Source organism: Aulonocara stuartgranti, assembly GCF_965226115.1.
Source record: "Aulonocara stuartgranti genome assembly, chromosome: 20".
Classification (NCBI taxonomy): domain Eukaryota; kingdom Metazoa; phylum Chordata; class Actinopteri; order Cichliformes; family Cichlidae; genus Aulonocara; species Aulonocara stuartgranti.
This window is the reverse complement of record NC_138956.1, coordinates 37519620-37545659: the sequence shown is the minus strand read 5'-3', so window position 1 is coordinate 37545659 and position 26040 is coordinate 37519620. Positions and strand designations below refer to the sequence as shown.

Here is a 26040-nt window from a genome sequence, read left to right as displayed (position 1 = left end):
TTATTGTTAGTACTGTAAATTCTTACAGTTCCGTGAGTCCGCGAATCAGCGGTGATCTCTGATTGGCTGCCCCTGGAGCCAAACAGCGCTCAGCGCCACACGCTTTCCTGGAGCAGAAGAAGAAAAAGAAGGAGCTGCGACCTGTCAGCTCAGAGACGAAACCCTCTCAGCGGCTCCTTCGGAGAGTCCACACAGGCTCTGCTCGGCCAGAGGTCCAACTGCTGCCCACATTTATCCAGAACACACTTTACACGCTGAAGCGGGAGGAATCTTCTGCGCACGCGTGTGAATTCTCTTTCTCCTGAAGGCTGTTAGCTCAGCGCGTTAGCCTGTTAGCTGCTCCGTGTCCGATCTGCAGGACTTTCCTCGAGAGGAGCGGACAGAGTCCACGGGAGCTGCACCCACACTCACCTGGGATCCGGTTTACAGACGCACCTGCGAGTTTGCGGTCCAAGCTCGGCTTCTGCACACAAAGTCTGAGCGGAAGCTCAACAAAAAAGCTCCTGCAGAACAAGGAAGTCTAAATGAACTTTGCTGCTAGCCGTTAGCTGGCACCCTGCTAGCCTCGTAGCCACCATTCATTAATTGCAGCTGAAGGACACCTGCCCGCTAGACCCGTTGTTTCTTCTGGAAGCTGAGCTCACGGCTCGAGTTTCAGACATGATCCCTGAGAAACCCCCGCAGGAGAACGTGTTCCACGGCTCCGAGGAGCTGAAGGAGGCTCACGTCCCGAGTTTCGACAAGTACAGAGAGCTCTACATGAAGTCCGTGGACAACCCGGACGGTGAGTCTCCTCAAAACGGTAGCTCAGGTAGCAAAGACGACACCTGCGACCCCAGGTGACACAGGTGATGGGTCAGGGTTAAACCAGAAGTGCAGAAACGTCATCGTACAGTCAGCTAAACTTATAAAGTGTGAATGGGCAGGTGCAGATAGTCCCGGAATGCACGCGCACGGGGGTGGAGTGTAGACCTGTCTTCATGTACAGATGCACCGCTCCCTGCGCGTGCCCTCTGTGCTCTCCTTTGATCTGTGACATTTTCCGCTCTTTGGTTTGGATTCAAGCGATCAGGCAGGTGCAGTGACATCATAGCCAGAGACCATGGAGACCAATTTAGTCTTACCAGTTAGCTGAAAACCACAAATCCAACTTTTAAAAAGATGAAATGGATTAAATACAAAAAGAAACACAAGATTTTGGGTGTGAAAGCTGCAGTTCCTCTAGTGACCAGCGGAGGCGCCAGCACTGAGTCGGTACCCATAGAGTCCCAGAACTGGACCTCTGGATCGTGTTTGTGCTGTTGGAGCCTTTTGGAGCTTTGTGATGACATCATGTGACCAGTAATGTCTGCTGTGAGGTCACTGCACTAATCATCTGAGAAGGCGGTGCTCCGGGTTGATGCACTAATACGCTCCAAGGATGCAGCTTGGTGACCGCACAGCATTTGGTGATACCTTTGACTCCACCCTCTCATCCACATGTGGTCACCTCTGGAAACACAACGGCGTGTTGGCATCGTGGCTACGCAGGCTGCTGTTAAAGCCATCAAAGTTTAGTGAGGGTGACAATGAATGATCCAAGCATTTATGTAATCCATTTATTGTAATGGGAAACAACTTTGATACCAATAGGCCGAAGAAGCTGAAAAGATTCAGCATCTATAAAATTAAACATGTAGCAGAGTGTCACATAAAACCACGCAAAGCTGCTCAGCTGAGTCCAAGAATAAAACCAGCGAGCTGGAAATGAGCAGCATTTTAAAAATCCACAGTTCTCTGGATGAAATACTCCAGTTTTCAGGACCTTTTTCTTTTTTCATCAGACTGAATATTTCTGGACTCATGTCATCTTTGTTCTGTTTCAGAAGCTAAATGACCGCTTGGGCAAAAATAACATGAAACTTCTCTTTATGACTTGAAAGAAAGTTTTGCTGTTCTGTTTGTAATAAGTGTAGTTTAGTGTAACCCATAGACATGAACTTTGAGATTATTTTAGTTTGGTGGCAGTAAGGAAGTAGTTTTACCTGCTCAGGTGGTTTCCTGGAGGGAGGTGTGTAAAGCATGATATCAGCCGGTCTGTGCTGCAGGCTTCATGCACAGATGACAGTTTTTAGAGGAAAACGTTGCAAAGCGGCGTCTGGCTGCAGCAGCAGCTGTTAAACAGTTTAACCTGAGCTGGTTGATTATTAACAGTGATTAAAGCCGGCTGTTTATAGGCTCTGCTGTAAGCGACACCTTTTCAGGTGTGTGTGTGTGTGTGTGTTAGTGTTAAAAACAAACTGTAAACACATCAGAGCAGTGCGTCAGGAGGGCAGACATATTTAATATGAACTGTATTTGTAACGAGCATAAACTCTGTACTTGGAACATAAACTGTCCTCAGGAAGAACAACAGGGCGTAAAATACTGTAACACGGCAGTTATAATGTAACCACGCAATTATGTGATACAACAAAGAGAATAATAAATGGTACCAGGATGTTACTGCAGTAATAATACAGTGTAAGGGTACATTGGTATTTCCACGCTAACGATGATGTCACAGACGGAGTGATGCCCGTGGTGATGGAAGATGCGTCGGGGTGTGTAACTGAAGGAACCGCAACCCCATGTTTATTTACTGTTTGTTGTTGTTGTTGTTGTTGTTGTTGTAATAGTCGTACAGTTCATGTGCAAACTGATGCGTCTCCCTCTGATCGCTCTTCCTGTCCCGCAGAGTTCTGGGGCGACGTTGCTAAGGACTTCTTCTGGAAGACCAAGCACACGGGTCAGTTCCTCGACTACAACTTTGATGTGACCAAAGGAGAAATCTACATCAAGTGCATGGAGGGAGCGTCCACCAACATCTGCTACAACCTGCTCGACCGCAACGTCCACGAGAAGAAGCTCGCCGATAAAGTCGCCTTCTTCTGGTCAGTGTGTGTCTGTGATTTCAGCAGATCTATGAGCGCACGGTTATGCAGGCGTGCGTGTGTGTGTGTGTGTGTGTGTGTGTGTGTGTGTGTGTACTCTGATCAAGAGACCCCCCCCCCCCCAATAAATAACTAAAATAAAATTAGCACTGTTAGCTGTGTTCTTATCACTGGGTCCTGTAAACAGCTGGAGAACAAAAACCAGTTTCATCTCATGACGGTTGTCGGGCCAGCAGGACTCTCCCTCTGAACTCACTCGGCGTCTCAGCTGAGTCTGCTCGTCCGCCCTGAGGACAGAGAGGCACGACTCCAGTCCCTGACCCCGGCAGACACGTGCAGGCGGGGGCTGGTTCATGGGTGGGGGCGACATCGTGAATCTCAGGTGTGAATAAAGCCAAACAGACGCGAGTTTCTCCATCAGTCTTACCTGCACTGGCACAAAGCAAAGGTGTGACTGCTGTTTGGTTGCTACAGTGAGCCAGCACACAGGCGCTTCGACCAATGAGGAGCGACCTTATCCCAGATGTTTGTGTTACAGACGCCAAAACATTAAATGCAAGTGGAATAGCTTAATCAGAGCAATGAGTTAAAAATGATGATAATGCAGGAACTCGACGAATAAAATAACACTTACATAGAAATGATATGTAAAAGCTCATATTTTAAAAGAAAAAAAAAAGAAAATACGAGATTCTGGAAAAATATAAACAACAGGCTCAAATATATAAAAAATTAAAAATGCTTTTGGCCTCTGAGTAGCTGCATCTTGTTCTCACGACCTTTGAACTTTGGCTGTCATGTCCAAGCCAGCCGTTCGTTCTTGGGGCTGATACAACACTAACAGTAGCAGGACCGAGCACGGGCACATGGTACACCGCCGTCCTCTCCTTTGTCTCCGTCTCTCAAACAGATTGTGTGGTTGGGTTTATCAACCATGAATCTGAAACGAGTGATGTCACTGAAGCTAACAGCCTGAGGAGGAAGAAAATGTTTCATTTTCACGTCAGAATAAAAATGATTTAAGTCTGAGAGACTTGAACATAAATGGCATTTTAGATAAGCCAGCTCTGCCCTCTCAGGCTTCCTTTCATCGTTGCGTCACTGTCCTGTGGTCACAGAGGAGTGGATGCTGCGAGCAGAGCTTCTGAAAGCAGCAGCAGGTCACTGGAGAGGCCTGGAGGGCTTTTATCCACCAATCTCTGGAAAGCATCCAGAAGGTTCAGTCCAAAGTTTGCTGAGCGTCATCCAGCAGATTAATCTGGTTATTGATTAATGCTCGAAGTAATAAAATGTTTCCACACGAGTGCAGCTGATCACCTTTAAGACTCGACATCTCTGTTCCCGTGTCAGAGCTGAATTACCTGTGGGCTGCCTGCAGCAGAGAGAAATCCCTGCAGGAAGCATTAAACCTGTCACATAAATCACTGACCTCAGTTTGTTTTAGAGGATTTAAACTGAAAATGCTCAGGCATTAATAACAAAGCAGAGAGAAGCGAGTCTAACATGTCATGTTTTTAAAACTCCAGGTTTGACTTCACAGTTTCATTCAATTTAGTTTTATTTATCCAACAACAGTCGCCTCAAGGTGATACCGAGAAAACCCAACAATCATATGACCCCTATGAGCACTTTGGTGACAGTGGGGAGGAAAAACTCCCTTTTAACAGGAAGAAACCTCCGGGTCAGGCTCAGGGAGGGGCGGGGCCATCTGCTGTGATTGGTTGGGGTGAGAGAAGGTTGATGTCAGAGGCTCCACCCACCTGTTTGTGTGGGGCAGCCAACTAGAAGGAAGCTTGCTTTAACAAGGCGGAGCTAATATAATATATTTTAATGTTTTTATCAGGGTCGTTTCAGTGCTGGTTATGGAGTCGAAGCTCCGCTGATTTTAAGGGTTTTTGGCCTTTTCCTGTATTGACCTTCTTTCCTCAGAGCGTGAGACCCTGAGCAGGTCCCCTCTGAGTGGGGAGAGGACCCAGAGCGACTGAGTCTGATCTTTGTGAGACAGTGAAAAACCTCCTCACAGCTCCTGGAGTCTCAGTGACGTTTGAGCCAAGTGTTGAAAATAAATCCAACACTGTTGTGTATTTATAGGTGCGTGTGTGTGTTCCTCTAACACAGGCTGCTGTGATGACTGGGCTAAGAAGCGCCGTGACCTTTTGTTGGAGTGTTTGCTTCCAGAGTGTGTGGGTTAGCTTGTTAAACACTGAAGAAGTTAACACCAGATTAGCTGCTGCTGCTCGAGAACGTGCGCAGTCCCGTTTAACGATGTGGCTCAAATTTAAAACAAATGATGTCAGAGGTGTTTTCTGGTCGTGCTGTAACTGCTTGCTGAGACTCCTGTAAAATGCACAAACAGACACGTGTGCAGCTCTGAAAGTGTTAATGTGGTGGTGCTATAAATGGCCCAGCACCTCCACACAATCAGTCACGCCAGAGGGGCGTGAGCCCGACGGCGGGCACGCGGACCCGGCAGCTCGGATATCAGCCTGGAAGTGCCTGCACAGGTCGGGACCTCAGCACAGCTGCATGCTGTGAGTCCCAATCAGCTGAGAGCAGCAGGCGGGTCACAGAGACCGCTCAGATATGTGAGCGGCCCTCCCACCATCACACGCTCATGCACGCTCGTGCACGCTCGTGCACGTGCACACAGCAGTGTTGAAACGCCCCTCGCTGCTGCAGACAGAGGCAGATTGGGATCCCAGCTGCTGCTGAGGTTCTGGTTGTGCAGCTGATACCAGTCCGTACTGGACGACAAACGAGCGAGAGCCAGAAGAAGCACTTTACACCTGAAACGTGTCAAATTTATGCAGCTTTTCCCCGCCGAGCGTAACGTCATTCTTACGGCAAACACGAAGCTCTAGAAAGCAGCTGAAATGTGTTTGGTGTTAGTTTCCTGTTGTGAAAGAAACGTTTTCTTTCTTTAGCAAGTTTGTAAGTTCAACACTATGAAAGTAAAACTGACAAGTTTTCACAGCTCACTGTAAAATCAGCCTTTGATCTGAAATGTATGCAACTTATTTTTAGATGTATGAATTTTTAAAAATAAACCTCAATCCTGGTTTGTGCCAAATTTCATCTGCGCTCCGAACAGCAGTCAAACAGTTTCAGGTGTAATGAGCAGCTGCACTACACTGAACAGAGTCACGTTCTGGGCTGGTTCCAGTTTGGAGTTGGTGAACTCAACTAGCTGAGAGATGATTCACCGGCGTCCAGGCAGCGTGGACAGCAGGTGTGTAAATGAGGCGATGTCGGTGTATCTAACAGGAGGGTGAGGGGGGCGCCTGTGTGTGAATCTGCAGGCGTGTGAGGTTGTAGTTGCAGTTTTTCGGTGCTGTTTGTAGTCGAGTTTGTCCACGTGGGATCTGAGCCACATTATTCTGTCTGCAGCCTGCAACACTGCGAGGCGAGCTGCCCGGCGAGCTGCCCGGGCTTCAATCATCTGCAGAGGCAGAGCTGTCGCAGCTCGTCCGCCTCTGTCTGCTGTAAAGGCTTCATCTCATCCCTGCAAACTGCACGCGTGTGCAGGAGAGGGAGGGAGGATGTGCCCTCGAGTGTCGCTGTTGCAAGTTCCCGAAACGGCCAGAATGACGCCGTGTTGTGAAAAAGCAGAAAGTTTTCATGAGGCAACTTCAACAATGTGAAGATTGCTCAAGACCAAGTCTGTGCCAAGACTTGGAGTTTCTGCTCTGGTTGGTTTGTGAGTTGTTGTTCTTAAAGGAACACCAAAACCTGTTTGTCCAGTCTGGGGTAAAAGGTCATTCAATCATTAGTTTCACCCAAACACAGTGTGGCTCCTTCAGGATCTATAAATATGAGAAATTGCCCAAATTTCTGCTCTGGTTGGTCGTTGGTCGTTACATGGAGGCTGACCTTATTACACGAGTGTGCTGCTGGATGGACGTGACCTCCTGTTCTGAGAGAGCATGAACATCAGTGTTTTCCTGCACAGAGGCCTGATGAAGTCGTTGATGGCCCTCAGTTACTTTAACCTCTGGGACCGTTCAGTGGAAAACTGAATCAAAGTGCAGATTTCTGTCACGTAGTACCAGCAGTGCCGTTATCAGCCTGACTGTTCTGAGTATCACGCCTCTGCTGCTCTTTGGCGCCGCGCTGCGTGAATCCAGTGACGGTTTTTAACTTTGGCTGATTTAAAATGATGTGAAACCAGCAGCCAGCTTAGCCGAGCTAGCATTGGCTAACATTAGCTAGAGGAGAGACTGCTCAGGGTTTGATTTGATCCTGAACGACTCCTGTGCATCATGGAGCCTCCCGCCGACGCTCACTGTAACTTCCTCTCAGCTTTGTGGCCTACAATTACGCCCTATGTTTGTGTGGAAGTTGTGTGTACGCAGTCACTGATCTGAGCTTAAAACAGTGCAACACAAACCAGAAACACAGATTTTGGTCGCAAGCACAGAAATCGATGTGACGGATGTTGGCGAGCACAAAGAGCAGAGGCTTTAATCAGGAAAGTGACCGTCGAGCTCATCAGCTCGTGTGACAGGCCCGGTGTCGCGTGTTAGTGATGTGTTTCCTGATCTGAAGGTCATCGGCTCTCGGAGGACGAAAGCATCGAGATGTGAGGAAACCTTACATCTTGTTGTTTGTTTTTAATGCATGTGTTGAATGCTGATTTCAGGGAGGGCAACGACCCCGGCGACGAGCTGACGGTGACCTACAGGGAGCTGCTGCAGAGAGTCTGTCAGTTCGCCAACGTCCTGAAAGCTCAGGGTGAGTTATCCGCTCGCTGGCACCGCCCCCTCTCAGCGCTCTATGAAGTGAAAGGTTTCGTTCACGATGGTTTTATGTGCTCAGATATTTGGATCGAGTCGTAAATCCTGCTCGCTTCTCTTTTTTGTCTCCAGGCGTGAAGAAGGGCGACCGCGTGTCCATATACATGCCCATGGTGGTCGAACTGGTGGTCGCCATGTTGGCGTGCGTACGCATCGGAGCGGTCCACTCCATCGTGGTGAGCTGCAGACGCCCGTGAACACGGTGGTTTGAGTTAAAGATGGAGGCTAACGCTGGTCTGCTGCTCTCAGTTTGCAGGTTTCTCTGCAGAGTCTCTGTGTGAGAGGATCGTGGACTCTCAGTGCTGCCTGCTCATCACTGCAGGTCAGCCTCACGCACCTGCAACAAGTTCCCGCTCATTAAAGATATCCTTAATCCTGCAGGGGGTGGTAGCAGTGTTGAGTCTCACCTTGACCTCTGACCTCCTTTGGTTGGACAATAAGCTACTCGTGGGTTGTAAAAAAGGTGAAATGGCCGAGTTAACTGGGGAGCGAGATCCAGACCCACGAAAAGCTGCTCACGCCAATCATTCCATCTTTATTGATCTCTGTCTTCACCCAGAGGTGGAGCCGGGACGCTCGCGGCGTCAGGGTGGAGCGTTTATGTTGCTCGTTTATTCGTCCTGATGATCTCATACCAAACGCGCACCTTTGAGTTCACGCTTTCACCTTTTATGCAGCGTGCACACGCGTTTCACCCACCAAGCTGGACGTGGCGGTGAAGAGAGGCGCTGGCCGAGGTGCTGAGTTGGGGCCAATAATCAGTCTTATTAGCTGGATTAGAGGGTGGTGATATAATCCAGTTAATCTGCTGCGTTATTGGCCACACACTCATTCATCCTGTAAGCAGATCATGAGGCCCAGTGCCTCTGTGGCTGCCGTTAACTGTGACCAGCACAGGTGGAGGTTCGGTAAACTGGTGCAGGCGTAGCTGCAGAGTTGATGCTTTGTTAATCCGTGTGCACGTTATCGCGAGGAAGCATCCGTCCTTAAACTAGGCGCTGAGGATTTTTAAAGCTGGGATCTTACAGTAAAGCTAAAGTTAACCTGTGACCATCACAGGTGCTGCTGCGTAAAGCAAAGCATTTCCCATCAGCTCTGCTGGAAGGGAGAGCGATTGGCTGTAGTGACGAGGATCAGACTGAAGGTGGAGCACATGGGGAGTGACTCGCTGATGGAGCTGCAGTGAAAGCTGAGCTCCACCAGTCTGATGTCACAGTTTCGGCTGTCGGGGTCCGTGTGCTCGAGTGACGCAGCAGCGTACAGAAACCACGCAGAGCATATCTGATCAGCTGACGGACCGACACGGAGGAGGTTCGACTGATTAATGGAGGATGCTGACTTCAGCTCTTTGCTGCACTAACGCAGATTTATTACTGACATTGAGCTGAAGGAGTCCCCAGTCTGAACCCCGATTACTGAAACCAGCAACGGTTGTAATCCAGCTAATGGAGTGTGTGTGTGTGTCTGTGTGTGTGTGTCTGTGTGTCTGTGTCTGTGTGTCTGTGTGTGTGTGTCTGTGTGTGTGTGTGCGTGTCTGTGTGTGTGTGTCTGTGTGTGTCTGTGTGTGTGTGTCTGTGTGTGTCTGTGTGTGTGTGTCTGTGCGTGTGTGTCTGTGCGTGCGTGTGTGCGTGTCTGTGTGCCTGTGTGTGTGTGTCTGTGTGTGTCTGTGTGTGCGTGTCTGTGTGTGTGTGTCTGTGCGTGTGTGTCTGTGCGTGCGTGCGTGTCTGTGCGTGTCTGTGTGTGCGTGTCTGTGTGTGTGTGTCTGTGTGTGTCTGTGTGTGCGTGCGTGTCTGTGTGTGTCTGTGTGTGCGTGTGTGTCTGTGTGTGCGTGTCTGTGTCTGTGTGCGTGTCTGTGTGTGCGTGTCTGTGTGTGTGTCTGACAGCAGGATAAATCATCTTTCCTTTTGTGTGTAGATGGTTTCTATCGAGGAGATAAGCTGATCAACCTGAAGCTCTTAGCTGATGAAGCGCTGCAGAAATGCAGAGACAAGTAAGACACACACACACACACACACACACACACGTTGTCATATCTTAGTGAGGACATGTCATTGACATGAACGCCTAACCATGACCTAACTGTAACCCTGATGCTAAAGCCACATTTTGAGTCTCAAGAATGTCTTCAAGCTTGTGGGGACGGGCTGTTGGTCCCCACAAAGATATGTAAACAAGTACACGCTCAGGTGTGTTAGCCTATCAGAGCGACTTCACCCCCTCCAACCGTGGCTGCTGTTGGTCCCAGCAGAGCGGCGTGACGCAGTGTGTCACAGATCCTCCAGACTCGACTTCCTGCTGCGTGTTAAACTTTATTGTAGCAGCTGCAGGAAGAGCTCGTCGTTATTGGAGCTGTTCGACTCTGTCTCAGTTTGATGATGTCACACATAATAAAGGTTCTCATTTAGGCAAATCTGAGACAGTCAGGTGGGAGGAGTCTTTTTTTTTTTGTTATGAACTGAGTACAAATGAAGGCAGGAATCATGTGACCTGTAACGTTGCTGCCCTCTCGTTCTGTGTTAAAGCGGCGCCGTGCAGCACGCCGCTGATACCTGTACTTTCCTTATCGGCTCCTTGCAGCAGAGCGAGCCGTGTTGGGCTGGTTATGTATCTGCACGTCATCGCTGCTGCTATCACCTGTAGTCTGTCTTCCACCATCGCGGTGTGGAGCCGGTCCTCGTGCTCCGATTGGTGCTGTGAGACCTTGCTGCTCGGTGTGACGTAGATTTTTCACCATAGAGTCACGTGTGTGATCGCTGTTCCAGCATGAATGTGCTTTTTGTTGTTTGCATGAGAATGATCGAGCCTGCACACACTGATGGGTGGGAGCTCCTATTGCAGTGCAGAGTGTGGGATCTACTCACCCCTGCCTTGAGTTTAGGTGGTGCTGCGTACCTTTGTGAGGTCACAGTGACGCGTACGCATGTGTGTCTGTCTGTCTGTGCAGAGGGTTTCCGGTCGGGCGCTGTATCATGCTGAAGCACCTGTCCAAAGAACCGGAGGGGATTCTGGGCTCGCAGTCGCCTCCCGCCAAACGGCCGTGCCCCGATCTGCAGGTAAACCACACACCTGAAGGTTTTGTCTTCCTCACCTGAGTCACTGCGAGCGCCGCCACCATCAGGTCTGCCTGTAACTTCTGACCTGATGGAGGCAGTGTTTCCTGTTGCAGATGGAGGTAGCCACTGAGCCGTCTGATTGGACCTCCGTTGTAGTCGTTCAGAGTTTGAGTTTTGTGGAAATTCCTGGTTATAAATTGGCTCTGAAAATTTTATAAAGGGGAAACCAAACCAGGAAGTGAGTGGGAGTGACTCACTGCCTCTGCTGGACACTAGAGGAACTGCAGGATGCTGACTTTTCTTTCTTTTTCTGTTTTGTTCTGTTAAATCTGAAATTTCAAACTTCATCACTGTCACGATTTGATTTTGGGGATCCTGATTTTTATCTTTGTGTTCTTCCTTTTCAATAATCCTTCTCCCTCATTACTTCTCCTTCCTCTTCCTCCTCCTCCTCCATCTTCCCCCCATCCAGCAGGAAAAACAGGCGGGCAGAGTAAAGAAAACGCGTCCCGTACCAAAGGTATTTTCACAGCTGACCCTCGATAACATCTTTGCTTCGACTCTTTGTTTTAGAGGGAGTTTCACTCTGAGAAGAATTTGCAGAATCTGCTGCGGAGCGGAAACAATAAACGTGATAAGAGCGAAAGCTTCAAGTCTCACTGAGCGTTTGGAAGCTTTCAGTCATTTTTGGCATCGTCCTTTCAAAAGCTCTGATAAGATTTAAAAGCTCTCGTTGCTGATTTATTGTTTTACCTGCAGCAGCAGTTTGTTCCTCTGATTTTTGACAGTTCAGATTAAACCAATAAAAACAGATTTTCTTTAGATCTGAAATGAGTTTTAAATATTTGGAGAACATTAAATAATGACATCATTCAGCGCTGCGTTTAGAGGAAACCTTCAAAGATGGAAGTGCTGCTGCTTTCTGTCGCATCTTTGTCTGAACTGTTGAAACTCGCTGGAATAAAAAGTGAATTCTGAGTGTGGATTAACACTAACACTTTCTCTTTGTTGTGCAAACACTCCTCGTGTTGTGCACTTTCACCTGTGAGTCCTGACGGAGGCGAGCGCTCGCCTGTGGGCGTTGTCCACGCCCTGAGACGACTCGGTGTCTGATAAACCTGCTGTAACGCTTCTCTCCTCTAAACGCTGCCAGTCGGGAAGAATCAGAGCTCCGTTTGTCCGGAAAATAAAATCCGGAGACACGGATGAAGACTAATCGATGACTCAGCCATCCCTCAGTGAGAGTGCACGCTGAACGAGGCGCTCGCTACGATGAAGTGACAGACGGAGGACTTTGGTTTTTACTCGGTTCAGGTGAGCCCACCAAGCTGTTCGCACCGCTCGATTGATGACTCGAGTCAGCAGTGCCTGACGGTGGTAAGCTATGGGTGGTGTCGCCGACACATACATGAACCACAGGTAGATGTCAGAGGACTCCGCCCCTTGTTGTTTCCCAGGGTAATCAGGTGGGCTGGGTTATAAACCGCATCGCTGCTCTGATGTCATCACACATCTGGTGCAGATGTTTCGCACTTTGACACACGTGACGGTCGGGTTGATTTGTATAGCACATCACCAACAGCTCATGCTGCACTAAGTGCTTAACAGTGTAAAGTCAATAAGATGCACAACAATGATGCAGTAAAATATAGGAAAACAAGTCAATAAAAACAACAACAAATAAGGCTGTTAAAACCAAAATGTTCAACGTGTGTGAAAAGCCAGACCATAAAATGTGTCTTTAGTGATGATTTAAAGTGTTAGAGTGTTTGTGCAGGTCTAATATTAAGAGGAAGACTGTTGCAGAGTCTGGGTCCTGCCACAGAGAAGCCTCTGTCACCACCACACTTCAGTCCAGGAGTAGTTAAGCTTAGTTCTGACCTGGACCTCGCGGTTCTTCCTGGAGCATAAACCAACAGGAGCTCAGACGGGTGAGAAGGGGCTCGCCCGGTTTGTGATTTAAAAACAAAAAGTAAGATTTGGACCCTGTGAGGAACCGGGAGCCAGTGAGAGGCCGACACTGGGTTCAGTTTAGTGCCAGTCAGCAGACGAGCAGCTGCATTGTGGAGCAGCTGGAGACGATGAAGAGAGGCCTGGTCCAGTTACCAATAATGACAACTTCTGTTTTGTTTCATTTAAAAACTGAAGCCATCCACTGTTTGACATCAGCTGCATAACAGCTGCAGTGAGTCTGTCCCTGCTTTCAAAGGCAGATCGATGCAAGTCCTCTGCAACCTGAAATGAGAGGTTGTAGCGTGAGAACATGGAGCCAGTGGCAACATGTAGACTGCAACCAAGGCAGGACCCAAACTAGAGCCTTGAGGTGCACCAGGTCCAGTTCTGGATACAAACAGAGCTCTGATTCTTCCTCGCTAACCAAGATGCGGGCGGGGCCTCGTGTTTTCACGCTACGTACCTGCCCACTAGAGCTTACCTGTGCGACAGCCAGGTAAGATTCAGGTCCCAGGGTGGTAATTGCTCTTCTTTCCTCTGCATGTAAACCTGAGCAGATTTATTTTAGCTGGAACCCACCCGAGGCCCCGCCCACTCGACGTTCACCCGTCAGCTCTGTATCTTCCTGTTCGACCGCGAGCATTGTGGGAGCCGCAACTCTGTGACATCAGACCCGGGTCGATTTCTTGTGTGAACGCGGCTCGTCAGCGGATTGTTTTTGGCTCAAAAAGGCAAACGAGATGGAGCCAAGCGGCCACGCAGCCAACGCACTGGGAGTAATGGGAGATTGTTGCCGACTCGTCCTTCACGTCCGCTTTAAAGCATTTACATAGTCCAGATGTTTTTGCAGTCACATCTGGACCTTTAACACAGGTCAGTGTTTGGTGCTGGAATAGAAGACGTCACCTGAAGGTGGTGTTGGCTCCGTCAGGTGTGCTGTCAGTGAGCTGGGTTTTTACTGAGTTTACGAAACGTACACAATAAAATTTATATTTATTTATTTTGTAAATGTAACTTTGAGAATCAAACATTGGTACGTATGTAAAATCCACCCGCTCGGTGTTCACGGCTTTCTTCTTCGGCATTCCCAGATGGAGACCCTGTAGTTTGAACCGCCGCGTGTGCCCGGGTGGAGCGCGCCCCTGCCCCAGACAGCTGCAGCCTTTGCTCCTCCGTGGGAGGAGCGTTTTATTCCGGATCCTCGTTAGTTATCGGATAATCTCCCAGATGATTCGTCTGAAACGTGCCGCTGACATTAAATTCATCGTTGGACATATTTTAATATCTCGGCTTCAGGTTCCTTTGTGTGGTTTTTAAAAACGCTGGCGTCGCCCGGGGTCTGATGGACACGCAGGAAACCAGTGGGCGTGGCCTCTCTAACTCTCTGTGGCTCTGTTCTCTCAGATTCACAGCTGCTGCTTCTTCTTCACTGTCTTCAGTAGTTTGAAGGTGTGAGTGTCAGACTAACTGTTTGGTGTCTTAGATTTTACAGGTCTGAATGTTTACAGGCCGATCGACCGGGTTTCAGGCACGACTTTGGCAGTTTCACGTGTGTGTGTGTGTGTGTGTGTGTGTGTGTGTGTGTGTGCGCGTGCATGCGCGTGTTCAGGTGCCGTGGAACCCCGAGGTGGACCTGTGTTGGCACGCTCTGCTGCGTGGCGTCTCAGACGAGTGTGAACCAGAGTGGTGCGACTCTGAAGACCCACTCTTCATCCTCTACACCAGCGGCTCGACCGGCAAGCCGAAGGTGAGGAAACACACCTGTGGGTCACTTAATGAGGCGTCCTGCTCAGATACTGTGTGTCTGAGGAAAGCCCACCTTCATCATCACCTGCTCACCGCAGCAGGCGGAGCTTCAGTAACTCGTTCAGGGTGTCTGTGAGCCGGAGAGTGAGACATGAATGTTATAACTGTCACGGCCTTTATTTTCCAAACGTGGGTGGTGACAGGTTTGTTTTAGAACTTCTGACTTCATCGTTTAAAACTAAATGATGTTTATTTCGTGGAAAATTATGAACAGAAATCAACCAAATAACTTCTTACAGCTTAAAATGAAACGAAAGTTAATCTGCTTTAACAAGTTCAAAAAGTGGTCAAAAAATCATTGTTTGCCAAATCATCTGACAAACAAACATCTTTACCACACGCCTCCAGGGTGCTCGCAAGCCCTTGATTAATGGGAGGGTCCATAAGCTAATAAACCAATCACTTTCCAAAAATAAAATAAATTACAAATTTACATAACAAACCAGGTCAGCATATTGTTACAACTTTAAAGAAAAAACAGAAATGAATACAAAATGTATAAACAAAATCAAAAATGGCCACAACAATAAACAGTGGAGATGTTTGGGTTTGTGCTAGAAGGGATCGACAGCAGGGGAAGTCCCAGCTCATCGACTCATCCAGATCAGGGGCGCTGGAGACGCTCCCGGCTGTCACAGCGAGGGGCGGGGCACACCTGGTCCATTTGCAGCATCCTGCCATGCGATTGCATTTGTCCCTAACTTTCATCGAGCGTCACCTCCACCCACCTCCACCAGCTGCTTCTTCCACACATTTAACTACTAAGATCTGCTGGAAACGGGTGGTACCCACACTGCAGCTCATAAGTGGAATAACTGTGGGGTCATTTGATGACTTCCTGTTTTGATCACGTTGAGCCTGCTCACATTTCTGCATATGAACGCTCCTCTTAAGCTCCTCCTCGCTCCTCTCGTCTCGCCTGCAGGGAGTTCTCCACACCGTCAGCGGCTACATGCTCTACACCGCCACCACCTTCAAAGTGGTGTTCGACCACCAGCCCGACGACGTGTACTGGTGCACGGCGGACATCGGGTGGATCACCGGGCACTCTTACATCACTTACGGCCCGCTGGCCAACGGGGCCACCAGCGTCCTGGTGAGTGTGCGAGCGCGCTCAGACTTCCTGTTTACAGGTGTGGGCTGACGTGTGATGTAACACTGATGTGTCTGCGACGGTTTAACCCGGATAGATGAGTCCAAAGCTGTCTGATGATCAGAGGCTGGAACTTCCTCCAAACTTCCTGCAGTTATTTTTGTACATGAATTTTTTGTGTGCGTCAGTTCGAGGGTCTGCCCACCTACCCCGACGTGAGCCGTATGTGGGAGATCGTGGACAAATATAACGTCACCAAGTTCTACACGGCTCCCACCGCCATCAGGCTGCTGATGAAGTTTGGAAACGAGCCGGTGCAGAGGTGAGCCGAGGCCCCTCCTCCCTCCACGAGGAGCCTGCGGGGTAACTCACCTGTGCCTTTGTGTGCAGGTACAAGCGAAGCTCTCTGAAGGTTCTGGGGACGGTCGGAGAGCCCATCAACCCCGAGGCCTGGCAGTGGTACTACAACGTGGTCGGCGAGAAGAGGTGCCCGATAGTCGACACCTTCTGGCAGACGGAAACGGTGAGTGATGGTTTCCTGCAGCTTCAGCACCGCCGCTTCCAAACGTCTTTATGTAGAACAGATCGGTCTCCATTTCCAACCTGCCTTTCTGCTTCTTTGTGCACCTGCTGTTTCTCTGCTGAGCTTTTACCTCAGACTGTGGGCTGTGCTGCCCCCTGCTGGGCGGCTGCCTGAGATTAAAGTTGCTTTCTGTTTTCAGGGAGGACATGTCCTGACTCCTCTGCCCGCGGCCACGCCCATGAAGCCTGGATCTGCTGTGAGTAAGGCTGAACATGACGTTTAGGTTCAAACGTGTGTTTGGGAGAAACGTTAAAAGGTTAAATGAAGACAATAAGATAAAACAGTGATCGAGGCTTTTAACCCTTTTAAGCTCTTTGCAGCTGTGCACAACTGTTTTTAAATTCCAGTAGAATTACACCCACGTAGGCTAGCACAATCATTTTCTTTGCATGTGAAACTGGACGAGTCGTACTTGCTTATATCTAGTCTCCGCTCACAGTTTCCTTCCACAAACGGCTTCTTGCAAAAATGCTGTAAAAGCACTGACAACAACAAAATCATCATAATCCAGACACGAGCGTTGCTGATCTGTGACGTCATTTTTGGTGGAAACGTAGTTTTTTCCCTGCAGGGCCTTTCAGAGGTTTCCTGCTGTGTTTGAACGTCACGTTTGACTCCTGTGTGGTTCCTGAGAGGCTCGAAAGAAAACAGGTTTATGCTGTTTTCTTTGAAAACTGTGCACAATGATATTTATTTTGTTTTTCCTGCAGTTTATAAAAATTATTGCATCTCAAAAATGAAACTATGAAGATGCTCAAAAATTTCCCGTGCTTGGATATTTGCAATTTTTTTTTGCATTTACAGTTTTGAGGGATAAACCTCTGAAATGTGTTTGAAAACAAACAAAAACAGAATCACAAATGATTTTCTATTGTTTGTAGTTTATTCCACAGCTTGTGTAGTTACTATGGGCATGAAGAGGAGCTCTGGCAGACTTTGGGTTTAAAAGGTTCAAAACTTTACATCTAAGAAAGTGCTGACGATGCGTTTGGGTCCAGGTGAGACCCGCCTTTATGCTTCTGTCACCACAAACAAGACAAAGGAAACCTGTAAATCTGAAAACAAAAACATTTAAAGATAAATTCATGAAGGAAAAAGGGAAGCGAGGAAAGCTGGTGATAGAAGTGAAGTAAAAAGACATTAAACGCAGAAACAAGTCAATCAGGTTTTCTCACCATTTATCGTCTTTTTAAAAATGTTTTCTTTTTCATTTCGTTGCTTTCGGTTCGCCCCTCCCCCGCGTGTCCCCACAGACGCTCCCGTTCTTCGGCGTGGTGCCGGCCATCCTGAACGAGTCTGGGGAGGAGCTGGAGGGGCCCAGCGAAGGATACCTGGTCAGCCTTGAGTAAATGAGCCTTTATTTGTCTTCGTGCTTCATGCGCGTCTGCGAGCGCGTCACACCTGCCGTTTGTCTCCGCCCTCTCACACAGGTGTTCAAGCAGCCGTGGCCCGGCGTGATGCGCACCGTTTACGGAAGCCACGAGAGGTTTGAAAGCACCTACTTCAAGAAGTTTCCAGGATACTACGTCACAGGAGACGGTGAGCAGCGCGTCATGTTTGACTCGACTCTGCAAGCGTCAAAGAGACACAAACTTTTCACGTGTTCGCTCGTATTTGCGTCAGACTGAGGCCTCTGCAGCGACCGTTTGAAACCTTAGCACATCAGAAGTTTCTCATTTATGAAGTAACCTGTAATATTTATTATTAACCAGGCGTTTCTAAAGGGGCGTGGCCACAGGTCTGTGTGGCTTTCACAGCTGCTGTGGATCTAAAACACGTCTCGGCTGCACTAAACTTTTTAATCCCGCCCCTTCATTTTCTCGCAGGTTGCCGTAGAGACAAGGACGGGTACTTCTGGGTCACAGGAAGGATAGACGACATGTTGAACGTCTCAGGTAAGACGCGACCACCCAGTGACTGCCTGTGAAACCCAGCTGTTAAACACCTGTCTGACCAGCAGAGGGAGCTGTTGCTCTGTAAACTTGTTTCATACGCAGCCGCAGGGATTCTGATCTGTAAGTGTATAAAATCCAAAACTAATTCTTATTTGATTTTATTAAGTTTCTTTTATTAAATGATCATTTTAAAAACTTTTAATAGATTTTGTTTTGCACCTTCTCGTCTGTTCTGAGCTTTTTTACGTCTCAGCGCGTTCCTGCGTGTTTTATGCGCTCGTCTTCGTGTCTGACACCCGAGGGTGATTTCTGGTGTAACGGTGACCCGTCTGCCCTCCAGGTCACTTGTTGAGCACAGCTGAGGTGGAGTCGTCTCTGGTGGAGCACGAGGCCGTCGCCGAGGCCGCCGTGGTGGGCAGACCTCATCCGGTCAAAGGAGAGAGCCTCTACTGCTTCGTAACGCTCAATGATGGCGTGATGTACAACAGCGAGCTGGAGGCGGAGCTAAAAAAGCAAGGTGGGTGAAGGGACTGTAAGTCTCCTCCGAAGCTTCGTTCCTGTCAGGCTTGTTGATCTGTGAGCTCTCATCATCTGACGCGAGTTATACTTCGTGTTCACAGTGAGGGAGAAGATCGGCGCCATCGCCACACCCGACTACATCCAGAACGCGCCCGGACTGCCCAAAACCAGATCTGGTAACGAAGCTAGCTGCTCTGTTTCACGTTAGAGACGTGTGAGGGTTCCTCCTCGACGCTCAGGTGTGTCGTTTTTACCTGCGGCTGACGCGGTCGCACCTGTAGTCGCTCTGCTGAAGCCGAGCTCTGCCTTCTCTCCGTCTGCAGGGAAGATCATGAGGCGGCTGCTCCGTAAGATCGCCTGTGACGAGCGGGAGCTGGGCGACGTCTCCACGCTGGCGGACTCCACGGTGGTCGAGCAGCTCTTCCAGAACAGATGCTGCACGGCGGTGTGACGCCTCCGGGATCCTCGGAGGGAGACGCCGACTGCAGCCACACGCAGGAACAGCTGCTGCGAACCAGCCGAGGAGGAGGAGGAGGAAGGAGCCCATAAACTTGTACAGCAAACAACCTTTAGCTCCTGATGGTGATGATGTGAGAAGGCTTGGCTGCAGGTAGATCGTAGGCGTGTCCACATGTGCAGTAACTCCTCAAACCGTCACATCTGTCTGCACGTCCACCTGCAGATGTTTCCAGATGTTGACGCCGCTGCTCTAACCGCCCTGCAGTCGAGCTGAGCGGTTGAGGATCAGGGTAACACTTCATGTTGGTCTTCTCCCAGTTTTTTAGCCAAAGATGAGCTAAGAGGCACCTGACCGATGTCGGGTGTCGGTCTCCTGGTTTAAGGCCGATGTGAAGCGCTACCCCTCTCCCACGCTGACTCCTCCCCTCCCGTCGTGCCACAGTACCGTTTTGTATGCTGACGATTAGCTAACCATGAAAACGCTCGGCTTTACTTTTAACGTAGTCCCTTTTTTATGTAGGAATCTTTTAGGTTTGTGTGTCTGCATGCTTCTGATTTATGATCAAAGCTTCCAGGAATCTGCATCCACCAATGATCCGGGATTGAGCGTTCGATCTCCCCTTCAGTCCGTCTCCTCGGGTACCTCCGGACCTCTCAGCGCTGCTGCAGGAAGTCAACACGACGGAGAGCGGGACTTCCTGAGGAGCGGTCTATAAACCAGAGCGATGCTGGAAGAGGCGCACGGGGACGAGCCGCCTCTGAACATGATTTCTTCTCAGACTTTTGCGATCGCACCTCGGGTCTTCTGTCCTGCTGTTTTTGTTTTGTTTGTAACAGCTGAGCAGCGATCGGCTCGTGTGTCAGTCTGGAGGAACCAGAGAAAACCTTCAGTGACTCATAACTCATCGACCTGCTGACTTTACTCTATAAAAAGACCGAACCAGCAGAGTTTGTGCTCTGTTTGGGGTTCAGACTAAAAACCTGAATTGTGAACGATGTGGTTTAATTTGAGGTGGGAGTGAAAACATGAACACTAGGTCTGTGGATTAAAGTGAGAACACTTTGAAGCAGGTTGTTGGAGCCCTGAAAGCTTTCTCTGTGTGCTCGACAGACGTCTGATTGTGATTTAAAGGCCGGTTCGATTTCAGCTTTTATTGTCCTTTATTTTTTAATTCTGTTGTTTGTATCAGTGTGCCAACCACATGTGCAGCAGTGAGCAGGGTTACAAACTCGAGAAGCTCTTCCTGTCTGTCTGACTCGGGTGGAGGAAAGAACGCAGCTGATTTGCAGTTTGGCGTTTTGTTTGTTTCCCTGTTTGTGTCAAAGTGTTTGCAATGACAGTAAATGAACATGACTACTGCCTCTGCTCCTCTCACCTCTTTGTTCCTGCACAAATGTTTCATACTGCAAAATCAAGGATAACTCTGATGACACCAGTTAAAGTTCAGACTCAACAACAACAAATCGTTGATGCACCATTTTAGCCCATAAGGACCAATCAAAGCTGCTGATTCTGTGCAGTTTCCACGTGATGCCGTTTATCTTCAGCCACATCACTCCTTCATTCGATAAATTATTTGTCTTTATAATTTTTAAGTTGGTAGTAAAGTCAGCTTCAAGTATTATTGCTTCTGTTATTCCAGGTGTCGCGTGTTTAAACATCCATGATATTTTCATCAGACGACACATGAGCCAAGAGGACAAAACATTGTGCGCTGACCTCATCGTACAGAAGGAAATGTATTTGGCACAAAATGCACACAAATGAAAAGTTCTTCTTCTTCGCCTTCGCCACTGTTGCAGGCAGAGTTATTGTCCAGTGGATTTATTTTTCCAAGTGGATCATTATTGGTCCACTTGATTGATCTTTACTATTATTAATTAAGATCAAATAAATTATTAAGATTTATTTTTATTTTATTCATTTATTTTTTAACTTTCAAGTTATTACAAACAGAACAGACATGACTGGGGGATAGGAGAGGAAAAGATGTTCAAGAAAAAGACATTAAAGTCTTCTGGAAGGAAAACAAGCAAGAACAGACCACAGCAGGTAAGTAACAGTAAACGATAGATATCGAGTGTTGCTGAGCAGCATGCAAGCCCGACAACGCACAGTATGCTTTGAGGTAGCAGCTAAGGAAGACACAGGTGCGTGTAACCCATATCAACTACTCCCTGTCACATGACCCACGTCAGCTGATTTGAGGTCCCTCTTCTGATTGGCTCCTCCCACGTCGCGGCAACTCTGAAAACCGGCTGTGGAGGGATACTTCCGGGTTCGACTCCTGCTGTGGCTGTGAGCTTATGGCATTTAGAACGGTGTTGGAAAACAAAGCGTTTTCTCCCCTCAATTCATCTTTAAACTTTAAACTCAGCGGTAAGTGTCCTTAATATCTTTCAACCTTTGGTTGTCAGTAACCAGCCGATCGTTTTCGCGATTAAAAAATGACTTTGTGCGGCAGCGCTCCCACCGCGAGCAGAACTCCGGTTCAAAAACCGCTGTTTTTGAACACTTTCTTTACTTAAGCATTTTTATGGGCTTACTTTGAAACAAAGTGCGATTGAATGATTATTGTTATGTGTTGCCTTGAATTCGGCTATGCTGTCTGTTAGACAGTTGTTTTCCTTTATTGTTGTTTTTGTATTGTTTGTAGCGAACGCTACTGGACTGTATAGATTAAGCTACGTAGCCAAGATGATTAATGATTTAACTGTTGTACATGGATTGATGATGATTTATGGTTTGCATTGTTACCTAGACATGCAGAAGAATATACTTGTTTACCGGTAAACTGAATCGAACTTGATGTGCTAATGGACATTTTTCTGACCTACAGGCCAGGTTTTTTTCCCTCTTTGAATTGATCTTCTTCATATTGAAGTGGCGAGCCGGTAGGACCATTCTTTCTTTTCCCCCACTTAGCCGTCTTTGGATTACGGACATATTTCCCCCTTGTATGAAGCTGGACCCTAAGGAGGAATACATTAAAAGTGAACTTTAAAAAGAAAAGGACCAAAAAAAGGACTCTTAGCAAAAGGACTCTTGCACAGAAAAATCACAGCACTGATTTATTATTTAATTGTGGACATTTACGTTGTGTGTTGTGTTAATTATTTTGTTCCATTTCCCCTTTCCCCTATTTATTCAATATATTTTTGGTACAAGACATTGCAGTTTTTGGTCTCATCATTCACACCATCTGGGCTCCATAAAGAACTATTTCTTCTGCGCGTCAGTCAGTAAATTCATCCATTGACATAAACTAGTCCTTAAATAACTTAGCGTTACACGCGCACACACTGTACCTGTGTGTGTGTGTGTGTGTGTGTGTGTGTGTGTGTGTGTGTGTGTGTGCGCGCGTGCGTACACACACCTGTGTGGATCAGCACGGTTTCTCCATGTAGCTTTCTGAGAAGGTGTGGGGAGCCATAGCCCCGCCCCCAGAGCATGAAGCAGCCATGGAGGAGATTCAGGCCCCAGAGCTCCAGAGGCTGAGTGCGAGAGCCCGAGGAGGACCACCGGAGGGGCAACCACACCACCCTGCTGAGGAGAGCCCCAGACAGGGGGTCACCCAGCAGCCAGAGGGGGCTGTGGCGACAGCCAACCGCGTCAGAGCGGACCGAGCCACGGGCGCCAGGCCCCGCCAAGCCAGTACACACCTGAGCGCCCAGCCTGGGATGCCTGAGAGCATCAGCCACTGGCAGGCGGGGGCCATCCGTGCCCTAAACACACACACCCGCCCTCTCACATCATCTATAATTGACTGAGACAGGACTCTTCCAGACACTAAACCAAGGCACAATGTACATTTCAATTCCTTTAATTTTCATATATATATATATATGTTCTTCCTCTACACCCCCCCGGCCTCCCCCCAATTTTTGCACATGTCGAGGAGCGTGTCAGGCTACATTTCACTGTGTGTTATACTTGTATAACTATGCATGTGACAAATAATAAAGAACCTTGAAGATGTTACCTTTTCCCCCAGGGTGGAGACAAGCAGACCGCCCTCAGTCCTGCAGCACAAGGGAGGCCCAGGGTTTGTATTTTTCTAAAGTATGACATTTAAAAACACTCACATGTTTTTGGGGAGAAGGTGGGCGGAGCTTCAAGGCCTGAAAACAGACTGCTTTCTTAGCCCTCTGCCTTTGTTCAAAAACACTATCCACTCACCCAACAGCTTACGCCTGTGACTTCTTTGTGCTATTACTGCATGTTGTTTTTAATAACACCAGTTACTGGTTATTTTAAGTGTTTAACCCTTAAAGCAGCAGTTTGTTTGTACAGTGCACTCTGCTCTACTCACAGTGCTGCTGGGTCTTCTTGTGGTGTTAAAAGTACAGACTGTGATCAGTTAACAACAACAACATTGTTATGATGTTATTATTATTTTTGTGCAGGGAAAGCAAAGTAGGTAAAACTCCCACTCGGTGTGTTCGTGGACAAAAGTGGCCTCTGCCTGTTTGAGTTTGCAAAATGCTATAAAATTAATACCGTACTTTTCCACACATGATTGTTGAGTTTTTCTGTATTATTACAATATAAAGCACTTTGAGGTAATTCTGTTGCCCCATTTAAATATAACTGAGTTGATCGGTTGGTGAACGATACAGCTGTATGTGTGCGAGCGCCACTCATGTTTGTTGGACTACTGCACAAACCAGTTAGTGACAAACAGAATATTTTTTAGGTTTTTGAAACCATCACTAACTGAATCCTGATAATCGTGTCTCACTTACAGGCTGGATTATGGCTCTGTGCATACAGACTCGGGGATTATGATGCCCCCTACCTCTGTGCTGTTGGGGAATCTCTCATGGTGATATTTTTACTGGAGTAGCAGCTGGAAGTTTGAGCTGGATATGAGATTTCCTCACTGATCAGGCTTCAGCTTATGATAATGGTATTTTGTTGGTCCTCCTTTGCTTGCCAAAACAGTGATGTGCTGTGGTACCAGCACGTTACCAACAGTGGGATGTGCTGGACACACCGTCCGTTTGAAAAATACTGACCCCTGCAGACCAGGAAGGAGAGCTGCAGCTTTGGAGATGACCTGGTCCTCTTGCCCGTTTTTTTTTCTGCTTCTAACATCAACTTTGAGGACAAAAGATTCACTCGCTCCGACTACCATCTGCCACGATGAAGAGGTGATCGATGTCATTCACTTCATCATCAGAGCTCAGGACTTGGAGCCTGAACGTGGCGCCAGTGTCCGGCAGCCTCGCCTCTGTCAGTGCGCCCCAGGGTGGCTGTGGCTACAATGTAGCTGCCATCACCAGTGTGTGAATGTGTGTGTGAATGGGTGGATGACTGGATATGTAAAGCGCTTTGAGGTCCTTAGGGACTAGTAAGGCGCTGTATAAATACAGGCCATTTACCATTTGAACAAGGTAGTTTTGAACAGGTTCAGAGAAAATTGTTAGGATCATGTTTCCTTTCACCCACTAAGCCAGATGCACACCTATGTGCGGATATAACCTCATAGGTGTGAGCACACATGAGGCAGTTTAGAAACGTCACTAAATACTGAGGAGAGGTTTCTGCTGGATTATCTTCTCAGCCATTTATGGTACTGTCTCCTCACTGCATGCTTCATTTAACGTTTCACAACACACAATGTTGTGTCAGTGCAGGTAAGTAAAAACAAATAGATTCGAATGCTTTCACCCTACTATTAAACCCGATTCTTTGATCCCCACGATAGAAAACCCGACTCCGAGTGGTCAGAACATTTATTTATTTTTATTTATTTATTTTATTTTATTTTATTTATTTATTTTATTTTATTTTATTTATTTATTTTTTGGTCAGGACATTTATATATTTGTTCAATCCTCTTGCGGAAGAGAGAGAGCCCTGCACGGCCCAAAGCCAGTTGCAGAATCTCTAACATTCGAAGCTCAACATGAGTCTCATATGTGTTATTTTAGTACTTCAGACGTCACACAGTTTCAATACAACCAACTCCTACTACTCGGTTCCTCTTTTCTTTGTGTCTCACTTCCTGTGCAGCTTGCAAAAGCTTCCCCTTTCTGAGGTCTGTTGCCAGGGCAACCTGTCGCCCTTCGTCTGAACTTAGTTTCACTCTCTGCTCCTCATATGCTGCAAAAACATGCAGTTTCCTGTCAGCCTGTGACTTAGTCTGGGCCTCTCATAAAACAATCTAATCAGCAAATAAGCATTAAGATTATATATTTATTTCTTAACAGTTTCCCCCTTTTTAACTAATTCTATTAGTTAACTTAATTAACCCCCTCAATAACTCCTGTTAACTAAGAACAGATTTAATTGGCTTTTCCTGGTAAAAGGTTCTACATTACTTTTGTCACTCTTTGGAAACAGCCTCTATAGAGTTAACCTTTAAAGATTTACTCCTGATTTTTCACCCCCTCCAGGGGTAACATATATCTGGTCTTAACACTATTTTTGGGCAATTTACATCACATAGAAATCCTGCAAACTATTACTAAAGTCGCTCTCATTGCTCTTCATTACTTTTATGCTCTCATTTAACCTTAACAAGCTTTTAGCCTCCTAAACAACACATTTTCTGGAGCTGTGGTTCTCTGTGCTCTGTGCTTCTGATCTAATTATTCAAACTTGGTTCAACCTATCGTGTTCGGGACGCTCTAATCAAAAGGATCAGCCTGATTATGTGTGTAAGCATGTTGGCATTTACCCATCGGCACTCAAGGTCATCCCTACAATATATCAGTTCAGTCAGTCACGCTGAACGACGTTTTTGACCTTCACTTGACCGAGTGACAATTCCTATGAGCACAATTGCAATGTGTGTGCAAAAATCTCTTATACATACATAATCTTCAATGTTATTTGGGACGACCATGGCTCAGGGGGTTGGGAAGCGTATCTGTAACCGGAAGGTCGCCGGTTCGATCCCCGGGCTCTCTGTCCTGGTCGTTGTGTCCTTGGGCAAGACACTTCACCTACCGCCTACTGGTGTTGG

The 26040-nt window shown here is 47.7% G+C and overlaps 1 protein-coding gene across 3 annotated transcripts; it reads left to right on the top strand.

Annotated features, from left to right (window-relative positions):
* Positions 1–84: 84 nt before the first annotated feature.
* acss2 (acyl-CoA synthetase short chain family member 2) lies at positions 85–20426 on the top strand. 3 transcript variants are annotated; one of them, XM_082518364.1, is made up of 19 exons: positions 85–784; positions 2717–2912; positions 7552–7643; positions 7778–7881; positions 7955–8027; positions 9620–9695; positions 10650–10758; positions 11234–11278; positions 14321–14458; positions 15443–15613; positions 15799–15932; positions 16001–16133; positions 16333–16389; positions 17447–17527; positions 17624–17732; positions 18020–18088; positions 18429–18605; positions 18709–18783; positions 18931–20426. In XM_082518364.1, exons 1-19 carry the CDS (start codon positions 661–663, stop codon positions 19056–19058), a joined length of 2091 nt encoding a protein of 696 aa, XP_082374490.1. In that variant the 5' UTR covers positions 85–660; the 3' UTR covers positions 19059–20426. The 3 variants fall into 3 exon arrangements, with proteins under 3 accessions (XP_082374490.1, XP_082374489.1, XP_082374491.1); XM_082518363.1 differs by having other exon boundaries at positions 86–784; positions 11231–11278; XM_082518365.1 differs by lacking the exon at positions 11234–11278 and having other exon boundaries at positions 86–784.
* Positions 20427–26040: the final 5614 nt, after the last annotated feature.

What these genes read in the sequence shown, in the direction of transcription:
- acss2 (XM_082518363.1), top strand. Translation starts at nt 661, where the DNA reads ATGATCCCTGAGAAACCCCCGCAGGAGAACGTGTTCCACGGCTCCGAG. An exon ending in CTGCCTGCTCATCACTGCAG is followed by an intron (nt 8,028 to 9,619) that starts GTCAGCCTCACG and finishes TTTTGTGTGTAG; the next exon opens with ATGGTTTCTATCGAGGAGAT. An exon ending in CGACATGTTGAACGTCTCAG is followed by an intron (nt 18,089 to 18,428) that starts GTAAGACGCGAC and finishes TCTGCCCTCCAG; the next exon opens with GTCACTTGTTGAGCACAGCT.